Source organism: Equus quagga, chromosome 2 (assembly GCF_021613505.1).
Source record: "Equus quagga isolate Etosha38 chromosome 2, UCLA_HA_Equagga_1.0, whole genome shotgun sequence".
In the NCBI taxonomy this organism is placed as follows: domain Eukaryota; kingdom Metazoa; phylum Chordata; class Mammalia; order Perissodactyla; family Equidae; genus Equus; species Equus quagga.
In genome coordinates, this window is record NC_060268.1 from 61,432,286 (window position 1) to 61,451,358 (window position 19,073).

At 41.4% G+C, this 19,073-nt stretch overlaps 1 protein-coding gene across 1 annotated transcript; it reads left to right on the plus strand.

The window, feature by feature from the left end:
* Positions 1-1,333: 1,333 nt before the first annotated feature.
* Positions 1,334-18,303, plus strand: FEM1B (fem-1 homolog B). Its single transcript, XM_046653024.1, has 2 exons — positions 1,334-2,148; positions 12,067-18,303. Exons 1-2 carry the CDS (start codon positions 1,901-1,903, stop codon positions 13,700-13,702), a joined length of 1,884 nt encoding a protein of 627 aa, XP_046508980.1. The 5' UTR covers positions 1,334-1,900; the 3' UTR covers positions 13,703-18,303.
* The last annotated feature ends 770 nt before the right edge of the window (positions 18,304-19,073 follow it).

Here is a 19,073-nt window from a genome sequence, read left to right on the forward strand (position 1 = left end):
ATGCTGCCCTTTGTGGGAGGGCGGAGGAGGGAGAAGTAGCTTCCATATTGAGCTGGTACATTTTGTGACTGCCCCGGAGCGTCATCACCTCCACTCCTGCCATCCCAGTCCAAGACCTCTCCTCCTGAATGGCCTCCCTGCTTGCACTCTTCGCTCCTAGAGTTTATTCTCCACACAACAGCCAGAGTGATGTTTTTAAACACAGAAATTGTATCTTGTCACTTTCCTGTTGAAAACTCTTCAAACGCCCCCATCACACTTGAGAGTGGAATTCAAACACTTTACCACGGGTCACGGGGCCCTAACAGGACTCGGCCCTGCTGACTTCCTCCCGCGGCCCACGCGGCTGCAGCCACAGTGACCTTTGGTCCTAGCTGTTCCCTCGGCCTGGAAGACCCTCTGCTCTGCTCACCCGCCTTGGAGGTCTCGTCTGACGGCCCAAACTACATGAGCGACTCCCACCATAATTCTATTCCGTTTGCCTCATGGCAAATGGGAACGACACTAACTCCACCAGTCCTGTGTATCATTTGTTGACTTGTTTACTGCCTGTCTTCCCGCAACAATACAAGCCCTGAAGGGAGGGCAGGGTGTCTGTCTGCGCCATCGCGGCACCCCAGCGCCAAGAGCCCGGCACGTGGCGGACCTCCAGCGTCCGCGGGGGAAATGGCCTCTTCAAATCCTGGCCGTGCTGCGAGGCGCGAGAGGAGCTTCCGTCGGGCTCAGGGTGGGAGCCTTCCCTCCCAGGGCACCTCGCTCCTTCGCCCCCCGCCCTTCTCATACCGAAGGCCCCTCCAGGCAGGACGGGCGGTCTTCCAGGCCCTTCTCAGAGACTGGGGCCGCCCTCAAGTCCTCCCACACCAGGGGCTCAGAGACGCCGCCCTTTTCCTAAAACAGGCCCCGCCGGGTGCGCGCAACGCCCCCTCAGGCCCCCAGTCAGGGGCAGAGCGGGGTCCCGCGCTGTCCACGGGAAAACGGGGCGGGCCCCCCGGCCCATCAGTACTATCGGTTCAGCGCCCTCACTCTGTCCCCTTCCCTGGCTAGGGACCCCCCAGGGCCGTGTGGGGGGAGCAGGAGGCTCCAGGCGTCAAGGGCAACGAGGACACTCAGGCCCGAATCCGGGACGGGCCCACGTCGCGCAGCAGCAGAACCTTTCTTCACCACGGCCTCGTCTGCCGGCCGGTCGGCTTTGGAGGAGACACCCACTTAACCGTCCCTCCCGCTCGCTCCCGCCCCCTCCCGGCCCCGTCTGCCGAGGCTCTCCTTCTCCCCGCCCCGAGTTCGCGGGCTGCCGCCGCGGGAGCGTTCCGCATCGCTCCGGGGGCTCCAGGCGTGGGCTCCGAGGCCATCGACGGCGTCTGGCGCTTCTGAGCTCCGGCCGGCCAGGGCCGACCTGTTTTCTCTAGCTAGGGAGGACGGAGAGCGGAGGCGGAGGCGGGGGCGGAGGCAGTTCCAGGCCTCGGGCCGGGCGGGCCCAGCCGCCTGAGACGCGCCCACCGTTCGCCATCCGGGGCGCGGGCGCCTCTCTTGGGACCTCGCCGGCGACCCGTAGCTCGGGCACGCGCCTGTCGCAGCCCGCAGGAAGGAGGGGTCCGGCCAGAGGCCCGGGACCGCGGCCGCCATGGAGAGCCCTTCGGCCCAGGGCCGGCGCCTGTGGCCGTGGGGGCGGCCCTGACCGCCTCCTGCCTGCCCGGGCTGGGTCGCAGACGTGCCCCCGGCAGCATTCGGCCGCCTCCGCGTCTCCGCCGTCCCCGGCCGCGCTGCTGCCTGGGCGCGGCGGCGGCGCCCTGTTGAATGGGCTGTAAGGGCCCAGGTTTGAAGCGCTGGCGAACGCGGCCTCCGGGGGCGCAAGGCAGCAGCAGCGGTGGCGACCAAACGGGTGTTGGAGTTGGCGGCGGCCATGGAGGGCCTGGCTGGCTATGTGTACAAGGCGGCCAGCGAGGGCAAGGTGCTGACTCTGGCCGCCTTGCTTCTCAACCGGTCTGAAAGCGACATCCGCTACCTGCTCGGCTATGTCAGCCAGCAGGGAGGGCAGCGCTCCACGCCCCTCATCATCGCAGCCCGCAACGGGCACGCCAAGGTGGTGCGCCTGCTGTTAGAACATTACCGGGTGCAGACTCAGCAGACGGGCACCGTCCGCTTCGACGGGTAGGTACCTCTCAACTCAGCCCCCTCGCCGACGCGCGGCCTTCCCGCCCCCCACGGGTGCTCCTCTCCTTCACTTTCTCTTCGTAGAGGTATCATTTCAGCCTTTTTGTACCTCCTCCTGCCCCATTAATGCCCACTTCATCTTCCAGGGGCATTACTCCCTCCTGTGTTTTACTGCTCATCCTCATCGGCCCCTACCCCTTATTCCTTCTCTAGGTAAATAGCCACACCCTCTGTCTTGATATCTAGTAGGTGTTCTTCTCTACTAGATAGTCTGTGAACAAGCAGGAGGTGGCTGCCTTTCCAGGTCTTACCTTTATCAGTTCTACGGTTGTAACCGAGATCAGAAATTAACGAGGTCAGCAATTAACATTGAAGACCTCTGTTGAATAAGTTATTTGGTCACCCAATTCTTACCCCATCAGTGTCAAATTAAGCCTCAAGAACCAGCAGCAGCTCCAGCCTCTTGAGGGATTGTCAGGTGTGATTCCCGAGACATGATTCTGACTCTTCCACGTTGCTCGAGGTGGATATGCTGGCTGTAAAAGTGGCCCTGGACCTGGTGCAGGAGATGATGTTGTTGTTAAGTTACATGTTATCCTGTGATGTTGTGGGCAAGCTTGGTAATTTACTGTTGTTCGAGGTGATGAGTTAAAAAATTCATATTGTGATAGTTAAAACTTGCCCTTGGGGTTCAATTGTGCATATTTTTGGGTATGATAATGTTGACACAGAATTGTCAGGTTTGACCTTACCCTCTTTTCTGTACTGGATGATTATAAAGTGTTTTACAGATTAGAAACTTCATTGATTGCATTTGTTTTTGTTGACTTGTGCCAGTACAAAGCTATTCTAGCATTTTCTTCTTTTGAGGTAGATGTGGTCCAAGCATAAAGATATATATCTTTAGTTTTGGTGATTGAGTGCTGCTTGGTTAAAACATGATTGAAAAAGCACTTCTTGAAGATGACTAGGGCATTGTTGAATGTTGGTTGATTCTTTTTTGGGGGGTTAAATAATAAAAGCTTTTTCTTCTGTTTTAGGTGAGAGGAAAATATTTTAGAGTACTACATTATACTGAAATGACAGCCCACAGGTGGTGATTAATCTTTGTTACCACTCCTCTAGATATTAAGGAAATGATGGTCTTTTTCATGTTGACCAAAGATGGCAACCTGATTCATGTTTGCTTTCCTTTCCTGGCTTCTGTGTCCTTTCTGTAACTCCCTGCATTCCCACAGCCTTTCCTGTTCCTAGAAGAGGGGCGAAGTGGAATGGCCCCTGAGCTTCCAGCACCATGCCAGTTGTATAGGCCCAGGATATGAACTTCTGCTCTAACACCTGGGAACACTGCTGCTAAGGAGCTTGCTGAGGCCTGTTTGGATGAGAGGAGAATAGTGGTGAGAAAAAATAGTTTCCTAAAGCGTTTGAGAAGGCTTTACTTATTGCTCTCTGTCTTGACCATCAAAGAGAAGGTATTTTGAGGTGGCAGTTAAAAGACCCTGAAATGACTAGGAATGTAGCATTGAGCCTGTATAGTGCTTTACCTTGCCCAGTACTCTGCATTGGCCAGTGAATTTAGGGGTTCAGTAAGCAAGCACTTACTGAACTCCTACTGTGTGCCCGGCTCTGTGGTAGGGATTGGGTATGCAGAGATGAACAACGTACTGTCCCCACAGTGGAGGGAAGAAGACAGTCTAGTGGGGAGACAGAGATGTAGATACAGAAATGAGCAATTGCAGATGCCAGGGCATTTAGAATTATAGAAATCCTTTGGATTACTGAGGCAGGACAGGAAGAGGAAGTGCTGAGCTTTCCCCGGGGGATCAGGGAAGGCTTCCCAGATGAGGTGGTGTTTGAGCTGGGTCTTAAAGGAGGTGAAGAAGAGGGGCAGCAGCATGGAGAACCTGCGGGGAGTCTTTCAGGGCAGTTGCAGGAAGCGATCCCAGCCGGGGAAATTGAGAGAGAGAGTGTGGGAACTGGAGAGGGGTGGAGGCCACATTTTGATGATCCTGGTGTAAAATACCGAGTCAGACTGGTGAGACTGTAATTGCAAACACTTGTATCGTTCGTGATTTCCGCTAAGCCTTCTTAACTTTATCTTACTTGTTTATGGATTATGACAATTATGAATTTATTAGCTGCTGTATAATAGTAGTTTAGTATTTATTTTATTTATTAAATGCTTACTATGGGCCTAGCCCTGTGCCACGTTCTGTGGAGGATATAGAAAAAATATAAGGTTTCTCCTTTTGAGGAGCTTACCGATTAATTAACAGGAGAAGAATTGAAGTTCACGGCCACCTTTCTGCCATTCACACCACTCTGTGAGATTATTTTGCAGTTTATCCCAGTCATTTTGGCATTTCAGAACTAGATAAAGAGAGTGTTATTTGCAAATGTCATGATTTCACTTTGCTCTCATTCCAGACGTTGTGAAAATGTTAGCCTGAGTGAGGTGTTAACAGTAACAGTCAGAAGCTCATTCACCCCATGGGGGCTGGCTTTTGAGAAGTAGTTAGCCAGGCCCCCTTTAGATTCCATTGGCACTTGAGACCCATGGCCAGGTGGGGACTAACAGGTTCTCTGTGTGTGCTGAGGGAGATTAATGTTTCCTGATTTTTAGTCACTTGTGTACCATCTTCACAATTTTTTGCCAAATTGTTCACCACCTATCCTGGTATTTTCCTGATATCTTTTTAACAAAGACTCACTTCTTACCTTCATCCTAAGCGACAGTATCTGTATAATTATGGGTTTGATATGGTACGTTTTGTGTGTCTGTGTGTGTGAGAGAGACATTAAAATAAATAACTTGAAAATTTTTTTTTTTTTTAAGATTTTATTTTTTCCTTTTTCTCCCCAAAGCTCCCCGGTACATAGTTGTATATTCCTCATTGTGGGTCCTTCTAGTTGTGGCATGTGGGACGCTGCCTCAGCGTGGTTTGATGTGCAGTGCCATGTCCGCGCCCAGCATTTGAACCAACAAAACACTGGGCCGCCTGCAGCGGAGCGCGCGAACTTAACCGCTCGGCCACGGGGCCAGCCCCTGAAAATTTTTTTAAAAGTCTGTTTTGCCTAAAAACTTCTATGATACCTTAGGAAACTAAAGTGGATTCATAACAGAGCCTCAAGGGGGAAGGGGCCACTCACCTAGATTAAGGCCCAAGCTGATATTTGAGTCCTTGTTCATACTTTTAGGAGTAACATTTGAGATTATTTTTCTTATGGCTTAATATATGAAGACCAAAATTGACATAGATGAGTGGACAAGAAGAAAAGTTACATGTTGGGAATGAAAGAAGAACCTTTGGTTAGAGAATGGGAAGCTGTTAAGAATGTTGTAGAAATGGAACAGAACAAAGGGGAGGTGTCGTGTGGCCATGGGATATTGTGCTGGCCTGAGTTCTGAGGGCCTGACTGCTTTGTGCCAGAGTTTGTGGGGAACCCCTGTCCTGGAAGAGGTTTGCTGACATGGGTGGAAAGGGGAACAGGACCTCTGGGAATTATGAGGCTTTTTGTTGAGTGTTTTTAAAGTCAGTGCTCGTACTAATAGTTTTAATCCATGTCCAGGTAGAGGAAAGACCTGAGGGGCACATCATCAACTGACTTCATTTAAAAAGTCATTGCCAGTATATATTTCAAGGAACGACATTTGATCTAATAAATAATTTTAAGGACTTTGGTTAAAATAAAGTGCTGATCATTTGTGTTTAATGAATTTTTATTTCCATTTCAAATGCTTGAACCAGACATTGTTATTTCAAATTGAACCAGGAAATAGATGAGCTTAGTTTTATGATCATAAATTATCTTTTATTGTAAAATGTTTGAAAAGGTGACTATCGTATTGTAGTTTCTTGATGTTTAAGATGAAATATATTATTATTATTAATTTTTTTTTTTTAAGGATTTTATTTTTCCTTTTTTTCCCCAAAGCCCCCCAGTACATAGTTGTATATTTTTAGTTGTGGGTCATTCTAGTTGTGGCATGTGGAATGCCGCCTCAGCACGGCCTGATGAGCAGTGCCATGTCTGTGCCCAGGATCCGAACCGGCGAAACCCTGGGCCGCTGAAGCAGAGCGGGCGAACTTAATCACTCGGCCATGGGGCTGGCCCCAAGATGAAATATATTATTATATGTTGTAATTTTGGACTGATTCTAGAAGGACCATTGTTTTGTAGTGCTTCTTCCATGGCACTAAGTAAATATTGCATTAATTTTATTATATTTTTATTTTCTGTTATAAATGTATTTGGTATTTTGTTTTGAGGCAGTATACACTTATAGCTGAATTTTATGAACAAAGGAATGTCGTTGATGTTAGGATTGTAATTTAATCTTTAGTATTTTTGTTTAGATGTAGAAATCAAAATTTACTAAGGCTAATGTTTATCTGAAGGACTAATCATTTTATAATACATTCTGCAGTGAATTTTGTTGTCATAAACTGTTTAAAAATTTTGACTGCATCAATACAAATAGATGATTGCAACTTTTTTGAGACTCCTGTCACATCACTATATGGAAAAATCGAAATTACTAGGTTATACTAGGAAAAGTATTAAAACTATTATAAAAACCCAGTGAAATATATTCTTGTAATTTAATTTTTACATCATTAATTCTGGGAAGTTTGAGGTCAGAAAAATATTTTAATCACTTTTTGTCTTTTTTTCATCTTTAAAATGGGAGTCATATTAATCTTGTACAGTTATTGTGAGAGTTAATGTATGTGAATGCCTATTTTAATGTAACATTTCATGAGTTTTAGATAGTTTAGGTCCATGTTCCTGGCATACAATAATTTTATATTTTTAGAGAGTGCAAAGGGGGCCACAGCCGTGGTGGAGTGGTTAAGTTCACGCACTCTGCTTCAGTGGCCTGGGGTTCACGGGTTTGGATCCTGGGTGTGGACCTACACACCGCTTATCCAGCCATGCTGTGGCAGCGTCCCACGTAGAAGAACTAGAAGGACTTACAGCTAGGACATACAACTATGTCCTGGGCTTTCGGGAGGAAAAAAAAAAAGAGGAAGATTGGCAACAGATGTTAGCTCAGAGCCAATTTTCCTCTCTCTCTCTCTCTTTCTCTCTTTCTCTCTCTCTCTCATACACACACACACAGTGTAAGGAAACATTGTGACTATGCAAATGTAACTATATATTAAAGATGTATTACTTTTTTGATAGATTATAGTAATAATCAGTTTGAGGAAATGCTTTTTAAGTTGAAACAAATGTTTGAATAATGACATGTACTATGTTTCATTACATTTGATAAATTTTTTAGTTTCTAAAGTGCTTTTGTGTTTGTAATCTCCTGTAAACCTTTAGTTATATATCTGTAAAATGGGCATAATAATAGTATCTACCTCACTGAGTTATTGGGAGAAGGTTATTGTGAGAATGAAGTGAGATATATTGCATATTCAGGACTTAATACAGTGCTTGGCACATGGAAAGTATTTTTTAGCTATTTGTGTTCATTTAAGCTGTTTTTCTTTAAATTGATTTGTGCTTTTTTGTTTTTGTTTTGAATTATACCTATTTTTAGCTAAGATATACATCTAGTAAGGTGTATAAAACTTAGGTGTACAATGTGATAAAATTTTAATATGTTTGCATTCATGTAATTACCTTGTAGGTCAATATGAACATTTTTTGTGTGTTTTTTTGTTTTTTGTTTTGGTGAGGAAGATTGGCCCTGAGGTAACATTTGTGCCGGTCCTCCTCTATTTTTTGTATGTGGGATGCCCCCACAGCATGGCTTGATGAGTGGTGTATGTCTGCGCCCGGGATCCGAACCTGTGAATCCCGAACTCCTGAAGTGGAGTGCACTGAACTTAATCACTGTGCCACTGAGCTGGCCAATGAATATGCAGAACATTTTTGTCACTCTAAAAGTTTTCCTTGTGCCCTTTCTCAGTCAGTTCCCCTTTTTTCCCCTCCCAGAAGTAATGATTATACTGACTTCTGTCACCATAGATTAGTTTTGCCTATACTTGAATCTACTATAAATGGAATTGTGTAGTACACTCTTTTCTGTCTGGCCTTTGTATTTCTTTATTTTTTTGGCTGAGGAAGAGTCACCCTGAGCTAACATCCTTGCTAATCTTCCTCTCTTTTTTAGTATGTGGGCTGCCAGGACAGCATGGCTGCTAACAAAGTGGTGTATTTCTGCGTCTGGGAACCGAACTCCAGGCTGCCAAAGTGGAACGCACCAGACTTAACCACTAGGCCACCGGGGCTGGCCCTCTGGCATTTTTTGCTTAACAGTATCTATGAGATTCACCCACATAGTTGCATGTATCAGTAGTTTATTCCTCATTTTTTTTTTTTTTAATGCTTTGTAGTAAACCCTTGTATGAGTATGTGGTGGTTTATCCTGTTGATGGGTATTTTAGTTGTTTCCAGTGTTTGACCATTATGAATAAAGCTACTATGAACATTTTTATATATGTCTTCTGGGGGACATTTGCAGTCATTTCTCTTTGGTATATACCAAGGAGTGGAATTCCTGGGTCGTAGAGTTGGTGTACATTTAACTTTCGTAGTTATTAATGGACAGCTTTCCCAAAGTGGTCGAACCAAATTACGTCCCTACCAGCAATTTCTCCCGGTAGTGAGAATTTGAGTTGCTCCACATACTGACCAACACATAGTATTGTTGTGTCAGTTTTACTAATTTTAGCTCTTCTGGTGGGTGAATATTGATAACTCTTGGTTTTAATTTGCATTTCCCTGGTGAGTAATTATCTTGAACATCTTTTCATAGGTTTTTGGTCATTTGAATATCTTCTTTTGTGAAGTATACTTGTTCATTCTTTTCATTCACTTTTAAATTGGATTGTTGGCCGTTTTCTTATTGATTTGTGGTATACATCTGTCTTCTCCCAGTGAGTGGATTGCCTATTCACTTTCTTCACAATGTCTTTTGATGAATAGAAGTTCTTAATTTATTTTTTGTTTTTTATTTGCTGGGAGAGATTTGCCTTGAGCTAACATCTGTTGCCAAATTTCCTCTCTTTTTTTCCTCTCTCCCCAAAGCCCCAGCACATAGTTGCATATTCTAGTTGTACGTTCTTCTAGTTCTTCTGTATGAGCCACTGCCACAGCATGGCTACTGACAGATGAGTGCTGTGGTTCCGCGCCTGGGAACTGAACCCAGGCTGCTGAAGTGGAGTGCGTTGAACTTTAACCACTAGGCCATCAGGGCTGGCTTAGTTCTTAATTTTAATGAAATCTAGTAAATCAATTTTTTTCTTTTATAGTTAGTACTTTTTTTGCATTTTATTTAAGAAATCGTTATCAGCCCAAGGTCATGATGAAGATAGTCTGTTTTATTTTGAAGCTTTTATTGTTTTGCTTTTCATATTACAGGTCTGCTCCTTCTCTCTAATTTTTGTGCATAGTGTGAGGTAAGAGTCAAGCTTAATTTTTTTCCATACAGATATCTAGTTGCTTCAGCACCAATTATTAAAAAGATCATACTTTCTACCTGAGTTTCACTGAAGCTTTTGTCATAAATCAAATGACTCTGTATGTGTGATGCTATTTCTAGAGTTTATTTTGTTCTATTGATATATTTGTCTATCCTTGTGCCAGTGACACACTATCTTAATTACTGTAGTTTGTCCCCCAACTTTTTTTTCTTTCAAGGTTATCTTGGTTGGTCTGGGTCCTTTGCATTTTTATATATGTTTTAGAGTTGGCTTCTCAATTTCTACACGTGTGTGGATGCACATGAGCACGTATGTGTGCACACACATCTGCTGGGGTTTTGATTTGAATTGCATTGAATCTATAGATCATTTTGAGGGAGAATTGATATCCTAACACTGTCTAGTCTTCTAACTATGAACATGGAATATTTCCCCATTTATTTAGGTCTTCTTTAATTTATCTCAGGAGTGTTTTGTAGTTTTTAATGTAGAGATCTTGTACATTTTTCATTAGATTTGTTACTAGATATTGATACTTTCTAATGCTGTTGTAAATAGTATTTTTTTTGACAGTGAAAGAAAAGGTTTTTGAACTTTGTGTATAATCCTGACAATAAAAATGTAATAAGTGAATTTTAATTACACTGAATTGTTTGCCTCAGACACAGTTGGCAACCACCAAAACATATCACTGATGTAATGTCTTTTCTTGGTTCATTCTTTAGTTTAAAAAAATTAGCTAACAGTTAAATGGCATTTTAGAAAATATCATTTTAAAAAGAAACTTCAGAAGGCTTCTAATTTTTTTTGAGGTATATCTTCCATACAGTAAAATGCACAAATCTTAAGTGTGCAGTTCGATGACTTTTTTCCCTAAATACCCACCCGTGTAGCCACATTCAGAGCAAGATATAGGACATTTCCAGTAACTTTAGGCCTCTTCCCAGTTAATCCTGCACCCTTCCTCCTAGGGAACCCTCATAAGTAACTTACTGAGAAGGTTTTTGTGCCATTATTTGAAACTAAAAAAGTAATTGCTTGAATTATTATAAAGTGGGTCTTTTAGTTACAGCGGAAATGATAGATGGAGTTGTTAAATGGGGTTAAACTCTGAGATTTATGTTATTCCAGAGGGATAGTATTCTTTGTGACTTCATGGGAGATATAATCTGACCTGTGTTATAACATAAGGTTGTATAGTCAGAAGCTCACCAGTGAGGTTTTTGGTATATATACTTAATTGTTCTGGTGAATATTGCTTTTGGTCTTTTTCCTTAACACTTCCAAGTATACTTATTTTAGTGGTTCTAGCACAGTAGATCTAAGTATCTCCAGCAAAAATCTACTTTTTAGGTCTGATGGTCAGTAATAGGATAAAAAGTTTGGAAATTGAAGGAAAATCGGAAGTGGAAATGTGGGAAAGATTGGCCTCCTAGCAAGAGTCTAATTTTGTGTAAGTAGAGAACCTAGCACATATCAGACATTCACTTGGCAAGTGGTGATATGAAGGCATAAAGTCCAGTCAGACACTGAAGGTCAGGGAAGATGCCTGCTTGGTGTTTGGAAAGTGCTAATTGTTTCCTCCTGATAGTATTTTTCCCCCAATAGTTTAATTGAGGGGCACACATAGATACACAATATACATACGTACATACGCATGCATATTTTTAAAACTTTTTAATTGGAGTATAATATGTAGAGAAAAATGCACTAATTAAAAGTGTATAAAAGTTTCACAAAGTGAACATATTTATTTAATAAAATCCCCTTTGTGCTTCCTCCCATTCACTGCCTCCCCCCAGAGGTAACCAGTATGCTGACTTCTGACACTACAGCTGGGTATGTGAATGTCGTAACACAGTGTGTACTGTGTTCGGTGGCCTTCTTTTGCGCAGCATCATGTTTATGTGATCCATACATATTGTATGGAGAAGTAATCTTGTCATTCTGATTGCTGTAGTAGAGTAAGTATAATACTTGAGTAGCTTAGATGATCTTGGGGAAAAACTATCTGCTTAAATACTTTTCTTCCTAAAGCAGTTTCTAACAGTTTCACTGTAGGGATTGGGGGAAACTGTGGTCCTTGGGGGGTACTGTGAAGGAGGAACATGCTCTGCTCTTAAGAGCCAGTGCATCAGCTTGGTGGTAAAGAAGTTGCAAACCTCCATACATTTCCTGTGTGTTTCTGAAATTTATTTTCATTTGCTAGTAGAAAGTCGGTGATTCTTTGTTCTTTCTTTAGGTTTATATACTTTACTAATAACAGTAATAGCTAACATTTATTGAACTTATACTAGGTGTAAATACTATGCAAAGTGCTTTACTTAAATCGCCTGATTTTATTTTCACCAAAACTAATGTTTTATTATGTTCTATAGATTGAAATTTCGGTTAGTGCAAATGAATGCATTCTTTAAACTTATGCTAGGGCATCTGGCCTCCGTTTTCTAACTGTTTGTTCTTTCATGAATAGGTATGTCATTGATGGGGCCACCGCTCTTTGGTGTGCAGCAGGAGCAGGACATTTTGAAGTTGTTAAACTTCTAGTCAGTCATGGAGCCAACGTGAACCACACCACAGTAACCAACTCGACCCCTCTGCGGGCAGCGTGCTTTGATGGCAGACTGGACATTGTGAAATACTTGGTTGAGAATAACGCCAACATCAGCATTGCCAACAAGTATGACAACACCTGCCTAATGATTGCAGCATATAAGGGACACACTGACGTGGTCAGATACCTTTTAGAACAACGTGCCGATCCCAATGCTAAAGCACATTGTGGAGCCACAGCCTTGCACTTTGCAGCCGAAGCTGGGCACATAGATATTGTGAAAGAGCTGATAAAATGGCGTGCTGCTATAGTAGTGAACGGCCATGGGATGACGCCATTAAAAGTAGCTGCCGAAAGCTGTAAAGCTGATGTTGTGGAACTGTTGCTCTCTCACGCTGATTGTGACCGGAGAAGTCGAATTGAAGCTTTGGAACTCTTGGGTGCCTCCTTTGCAAATGACCGTGAGAACTATGACATCATGAAGACATACCACTATTTATATTTAGCCATGTTGGAGAGGTTTCAAGATGGTGATAACATTCTTGAGAAAGAGGTACTCCCACCAATCCATGCTTATGGGAATAGAACTGAATGTAGAAATCCTCAGGAACTGGAATCCATTCGGCAAGACAGAGATGCTCTTCATATGGAAGGCCTTATAGTTCGGGAACGGATTTTGGGTGCTGATAATATTGATGTTTCCCATCCCATCATTTACAGGGGAGCTGTCTATGCGGATAACATGGAATTCGAACAGTGTATCAAGTTGTGGCTTCACGCCCTGCACCTCAGACAGAAAGGTAACAGGAATACCCACAAGGATCTTCTTCGATTTGCTCAAGTTTTCTCACAGATGATACATTTGAATGAAACCGTGAAGGCCCCAGACATAGAATGTGTTTTGAGATGCAGTGTTTTGGAAATAGAACAAAGTATGAACAGAGTAAAAAATATTCCAGATGCGGATGTCCACAATGCTATGGACAATTATGAATGTAATCTCTATACCTTTTTGTATTTAGTGTGCATCTCCACCAAAACACAGTGCAGTGAAGAAGATCAGTGCAAAATTAACAAGCAGATCTACAACCTGATTCACCTTGATCCCAGAACTCGTGAAGGTTTCACCTTGCTACATCTAGCTGTCAACTCGAATACCCCGGTTGATGATTTCCACACCAATGACGTCTGCAGCTTTCCCAATGCGCTTGTCACAAAGCTCCTGCTGGACTGTGGTGCTGAGGTGAATGCTGTGGACAATGAGGGGAACAGCGCCCTTCATATTATCGTTCAGTACAACAGGCCCATCAGTGATTTTTTGACCTTGCACTCTATCATCATTAGCCTAGTTGAAGCTGGCGCTCACACTGACATGACAAATAAACAGAATAAGACTCCGCTAGACAAAAGTACAACTGGGGTATCTGAAATACTACTAAAAACGCAAATGAAGATGAGTCTCAAGTGCCTGGCTGCCCGAGCAGTTCGGGCTAATGACATTAACTACCAAGACCAGATCCCCAGAACTCTTGAAGAGTTTGTTGGATTTCATTAAGTGACTGGATATGTAAAATCGTTTAATGTGGTGCTAAAAAGTAAAGGACTTTAATCACAGACAATAGAATTATGTGTTCATAAATTCTACTTTTCTTTCCACTACCTTTCCTCCCTCCCCATCCTTAGTTCTGTAATTGGTCTTCTTGCTTCATATGGTATTGATTTCAAATACACTTTAAACAAAGCCACATTGTTTAGGTGTAACTATAATCTAAGGTGTTCGGATACTGGTCCCTTAACTATTTTCCTTTCTTTTTTTTGAGGAATGCTTATAAAATGTTTTGTTTATGTAACAGGGACATTTATGATTTGAAGTTAATAATGTTTTAAAAAATTGCCTACGAAAGTATTTCTCTTAAGCCTGTGTCAGCGTGTTCTCCGTGCAGCGTGTTCTCCTTGCAGCAGTTTTGAGGATTTTGTGAAGAAAAACAACTAAAAAGGGACGTTGAGAGTAATGGGATCCCCGGGTGTTCTGCACATGCCAAACTGCTGCAGGTCATGTTCACTCTTGGATTATTTATGTGCAGTGATGCCACACGTTATGACATCAGGAGGATTTAAAAATAGAGCTACAGATTTACCTGAAAAATGGGCTAATTTAATACTAGTCACAAATTGATAAAGTGAAATCCATTGAAATTGTTGCATTATGCTGGGTGGTATATACACAATAGTAATGGTCTGAAAGCAACTTTTCAGAGAATATCAATGGACTATTTGCTGTTAGCTTGACTGCTAAAGGTCTTTGCAGTCTCTGTTTTAATGTAATTTATCTAAATTGCAGCAGTCTGCATTTGAGTCAGCTCACAGAAAATTATGAATGCTGTGTTTTCTTAGGAAACAAATTGTCACAGTATAGTTATACATTCTAATTTTTGTTCTCGTTTCCCTTTCCTTCTGTGTGGTATCTTAAAATTTGGAAACTACTTTTCCAGAGGTCATTATTTGTGCCTCCCTAATAAGGTGTTAGTGACAGATGAAAAGGAACCAGGATGTTTTTCACTTTCTTTTCTTAGTTCGTGATAAGAAAAATCACTAGTGTGGTATGGGAAATGAAATGTTTTTGATGATGAAAATAATTCTCAATGCCACTTTGAAAGGTATTTCTGAGAGCTGCATATTTTTCAACCACGAAAATATCACTTATTCCTACAGGCTGTACAGAGGCCTTTATGTTTGTTTTGTTTTAATGGCAATATTTTAACTGTCAGATAAAGCATTCTGTGATTATCTTTTAAGCATCACAGAAATTCAAGTAAAGGGTACACACATTTCTATTGATGTTAAAAATGATAAAGTAAAATTAGCTATATCTGTATTTTTCTCTCTAGTGCCAAATGAATGCCTTAGCTACTCATAGTGCATGGTACTGTAAGTGAAGACCTGCAGCTTTTTTTTCTTCAATGAAAAGCATTATAATGATGTAGTAACATCAGATATAAACTAAAAAAAAACTTGTAAGGTTTCAGTTAACACTTTATGTATGGATATTACTTTGTGAAGTATAAGAGAAAGGTTGCAGTTGGATCAGTATAAAACATAATGACCAAGCCAAAATCAGCACCTAGGGCCTTAAATAAAATAGCGATGCCCCACAAAATGAAGTACTTTGAAGGGTGGGAGGGAATGGAAGGAGGAACTTTAAAAACTTCTTCCCCCAAGAATGCAAGATTCTTTAACAGCTACTGTAGGTATTATACTTTGTGTGTCTTCTTGCTTTTGTTAGGAATGTTTTGATGGTAAATTTTGTCTGGTAATATATTTTTGTTTTCCTAACCTGAGATTTTTACAAGGAACATTTTTAGGTTGGTTTAAAGGGAGGTATTTGAATGAGCCCTAATTTGAAATTGCTGGCCTTGATCCTCCTGGTGTGAATCAAGGAAATACTGTACCTTGCCCTTGGCAGCTCATGGCCTGAAAGAGAAAATGCTCGTCCTCAAGGTGGGTGAATCATGCCCTTCCCACAGCTCAGATCAAAGCCTGTATTTTTCAGACTTCAAGGCCTGCTGATGTGAGAGTCTGAGGAATGGCTATGATACTGGGGATTCAGTTGCTTCCATTATTAATGAATATGATTTTTGAACACCAAAACTTAAAATACCAGATAATGTTGCATGTTTTAAAACCCATTTCATCCCTTTGGCTACCCAGGACCGGCACTATTTTAGATGTTACTTATTTATAAAATGAGGATAATGATTATATGTACATATTCAGATATCAAAATTCAATGACAGTGTTTTTGAGAAGGGGGATGGAGACAGTAGAACTGCTGATTGAAATGCTGACAGAGCTGGAGAAAGAATTTGAAGATAGTGAAGTAAACTATGAACTCTATGAACTCTGCTAATGGTAACAGGTTTTTGGGGTTTTTTTGCTGTAGTATAGTGGTTCATTGTGTGTTATATTGCTAAGGATCTCGTTTTGTCTTGTAAAATAAATCCAAATATGTATTGTGAAACACCTGTATAAAACCATTCTTGAAACAAGTGATCCACATGCCTGTTCTTTTATTTGTTTTTGGTAGAATTATTTTAAAATATGTTCAGCCAAGCCCTTCCCAAGCTTAAGTTTTTTGTTTTTTTTAAGGAAAATAAATAGGTAAGAAAGGTGATAGTTCTGTATCTCAGCTCTGAGAACTCTAGGCTGTCTCCCTTTTCCAGCCACTTTTGTCGTTTTATGTTTATTATTGGTAGAATTACGCTTTGGATTGTAAGTTTTCCTTGATAATGTTACGAAGTCAATCAAAACTTGTCTTGCTCAGTAATTGTCAAATTTAGTTGAACTAAAGGCCCAGATGGATGAATATGGCCTGGGCAAACCATGTGAAACTTAAGTGGGTGTATGGTTTTAATAGAGTTGATGAAATTGAACTCTTGACTTTAGGTAACTAACTCAAGGAATGCGCAGCAAATCCATCCTCTCAATTGATAAGAGAGGGGGAAATTTTTGACGTAAGAATTCGGACAAAACCTGCTTTTTTTCAGTCTCCCCTGGATCGCTCTAGTAGGCCGCAGACCAGCTACCTTAAGGTTCTTTGCTGTGGGAACTTGAAGGGCTTTATTTCATTGTAATAATAGTTGATTAATAACTGGTAATTATGAGAAACTTAGGTAGGTATGATAGCATTGTTTGAAGTAAAATATGATTTTGGGGCAGCAGCTCCGTAAGTATCAGCTCTGCATTTGGCAAGTGTTTTTGAAAATGAAAATCTCAAGGGAACAACACCCTGTCACCACTCTCCACTGCAGCTGAGGCAGCTACTTTATGAATAAGACCATTTTGGATTATTTAAGCAGGAGCTTTTTTTTGGAATGGGGCAGGGTGAGGAGTGAGTTGCTGGACCTTGAATTACAGTTTGCTGGTTTGAGAAGCAGCCAGTGATTGAACTAGTGAGTTAAATGGATAAAAGTATAAAGGACTTGTTTTTTTTATGGTAGCTTTTCTGTAAAAAGCTTAAATGCTCCTTTCCAGGCTAATCAGATGTATCAATGTACAAATAACTATTCTCTTTTCCTCCCTGACTATACCATAACATTAAAATGGGTTAAAGGAAACTCTGCCTTTTGCTCTATGAAAAGTTAGTAGTCCATAATATTTTAAGCTGTGTGTTCATTCCTATTCTGAAAATGCACAGCTCTGCTTTGGACACCCTCTCTGGAAAGTAGAAAGCTTCTAACCGGGTATGGCACATTGCAGGGCTTTCTCATACATTTCTGGCAGACTTGCCTAAATCTTCAGATGGGATGAGTTGTACAGCATCCCCTCCCCCAAATATGGGATCTGAAATAATTACTATTCTGATAATAGTGGTAGATATATTAATTTTTAAAACTGTAAAGTAAATGTCTCTAGTCCCTGGTTTGTCGTGTGCTCATTTGTGTTAATGTGTAGGGAATGGATATGGACTTGATGGTTATGGGGAGTGTATCTTGATGTGTGTGCAGGGGTGAGTATTGCTGAATTATTAGCAGCTTTTCATTTGGGGGCGAGTCATGTGAGAGTGGCCTAATCAGAAAAATGAAGGAGCGAAGATGCAAGCTTTGCCGGGTGGTGAAGCGAACAAGGGTTTGTATCTATTTTTCAATCAGGTGTATAAAATCTGTGCATGGCTTTTTTTGTTGTTGCTTAGTAATTGGTAGAGGAGAAAAGATGAGGGGAAAAACCTCAACTTTGCTAACCAGTCTTTTCAGAGGTACATAGTTGAGGAGTAAAATCTGAGTGGCCTAACATGTTGAAAAGATCCTATCCTTTATAATATTCACCCCATCCTGCGATCCTCCATGTAGAGGAACTACATTGTTGTATTCTAGTAATTCACTGTGATTTATAACAAGCCAGTGATGTCATTCTAGTGTGCACTTTCGTCAAACCATTTACGTGACTTTAATGAACATAGTAAACTTGCTGACTGCACCAGAGGTCTATTAGTGATTTATATATTGCATGACATTTTCTACTTCAGTTTGACATGTAGAATCATTTTTAATTTCGTGGCAATTGACAGTCCTAATAGCCCAGCTAATTCGAAACTAACAATATTGCTGTGTAAAAGGAAAAAATGGTGTTTGTGTTCAGTAAATGTTTGAAAAAAAACTACCTTGAAGTTTGTGTCTTTATTGTTCAGTGTGCCTTAGTTGAGATGATCTTTTGTTGAGTTCATTTTAAAAAGTTGTCAAAGTTATACTTGTGCATGGGGAAAAAATTCAGCTAGTAAAGAAAAATTCAAATAGTGAAGAAAAAGTTCCCTTCCCATCTCTCCCTGCCTCCCGCCAGGACTCTTCAGAAGGTGGTCATGTTACTATTTTTGGAGTAGCTTCCCAGAATTTTTCTGTGCATATATGTATTTTTTCTCCTTTTCATTTTTTAAAGATGCAAATGGACTTTTACCTTTTCTACACTATTCTGCATTTTGTCTTTTTCATTGAATATATCTTAGACATTTTTTCAATGTGGTATATGTTGCCTTTTTTTTAAAACAATTCCATAGCATTTAATTCTATGGATGGACTTCAAATATATTTAACCAGACCTATGGCAGGACTTTTAGGTTTTCAGTTTCTTGATATTCCAAATAATGCTCGGTGAACATCCTTACATACTATATTCATGGAACAAATTCATTCCTCGCACTAGAACTTCCAGTTTAGTGACTCAGGATTTAAAATCTTGCTAGAGGTTATCCAGTTGCCTTCCATCTCCTGACACCATTATTGACATCTGATATTTCCTAATCTCTTAGTTTTTGCCAAGCTGATTGATGGAAAATAGTATTTCATGGTTTTGATTTGTATTCCTTTATTATGAATGAGGTCGACACTTTCATCTATTTGCTGACCTTTAGAATTTCTTTTGTTTGCTTTCGGGTT

Coding starts and splice junctions, on each gene's coding strand:
- FEM1B (XM_046653024.1), top strand. CDS start 1,901: ATGGAGGGCCTGGCTGGCTATGTGTACAAGGCGGCCAGCGAGGGCAAG. Junction 2,149..12,066: donor GGCACCGTCCGCTTCGACGG/GTAGGTACCTCT, acceptor TTTCATGAATAG/GTATGTCATTGATGGGGCCA.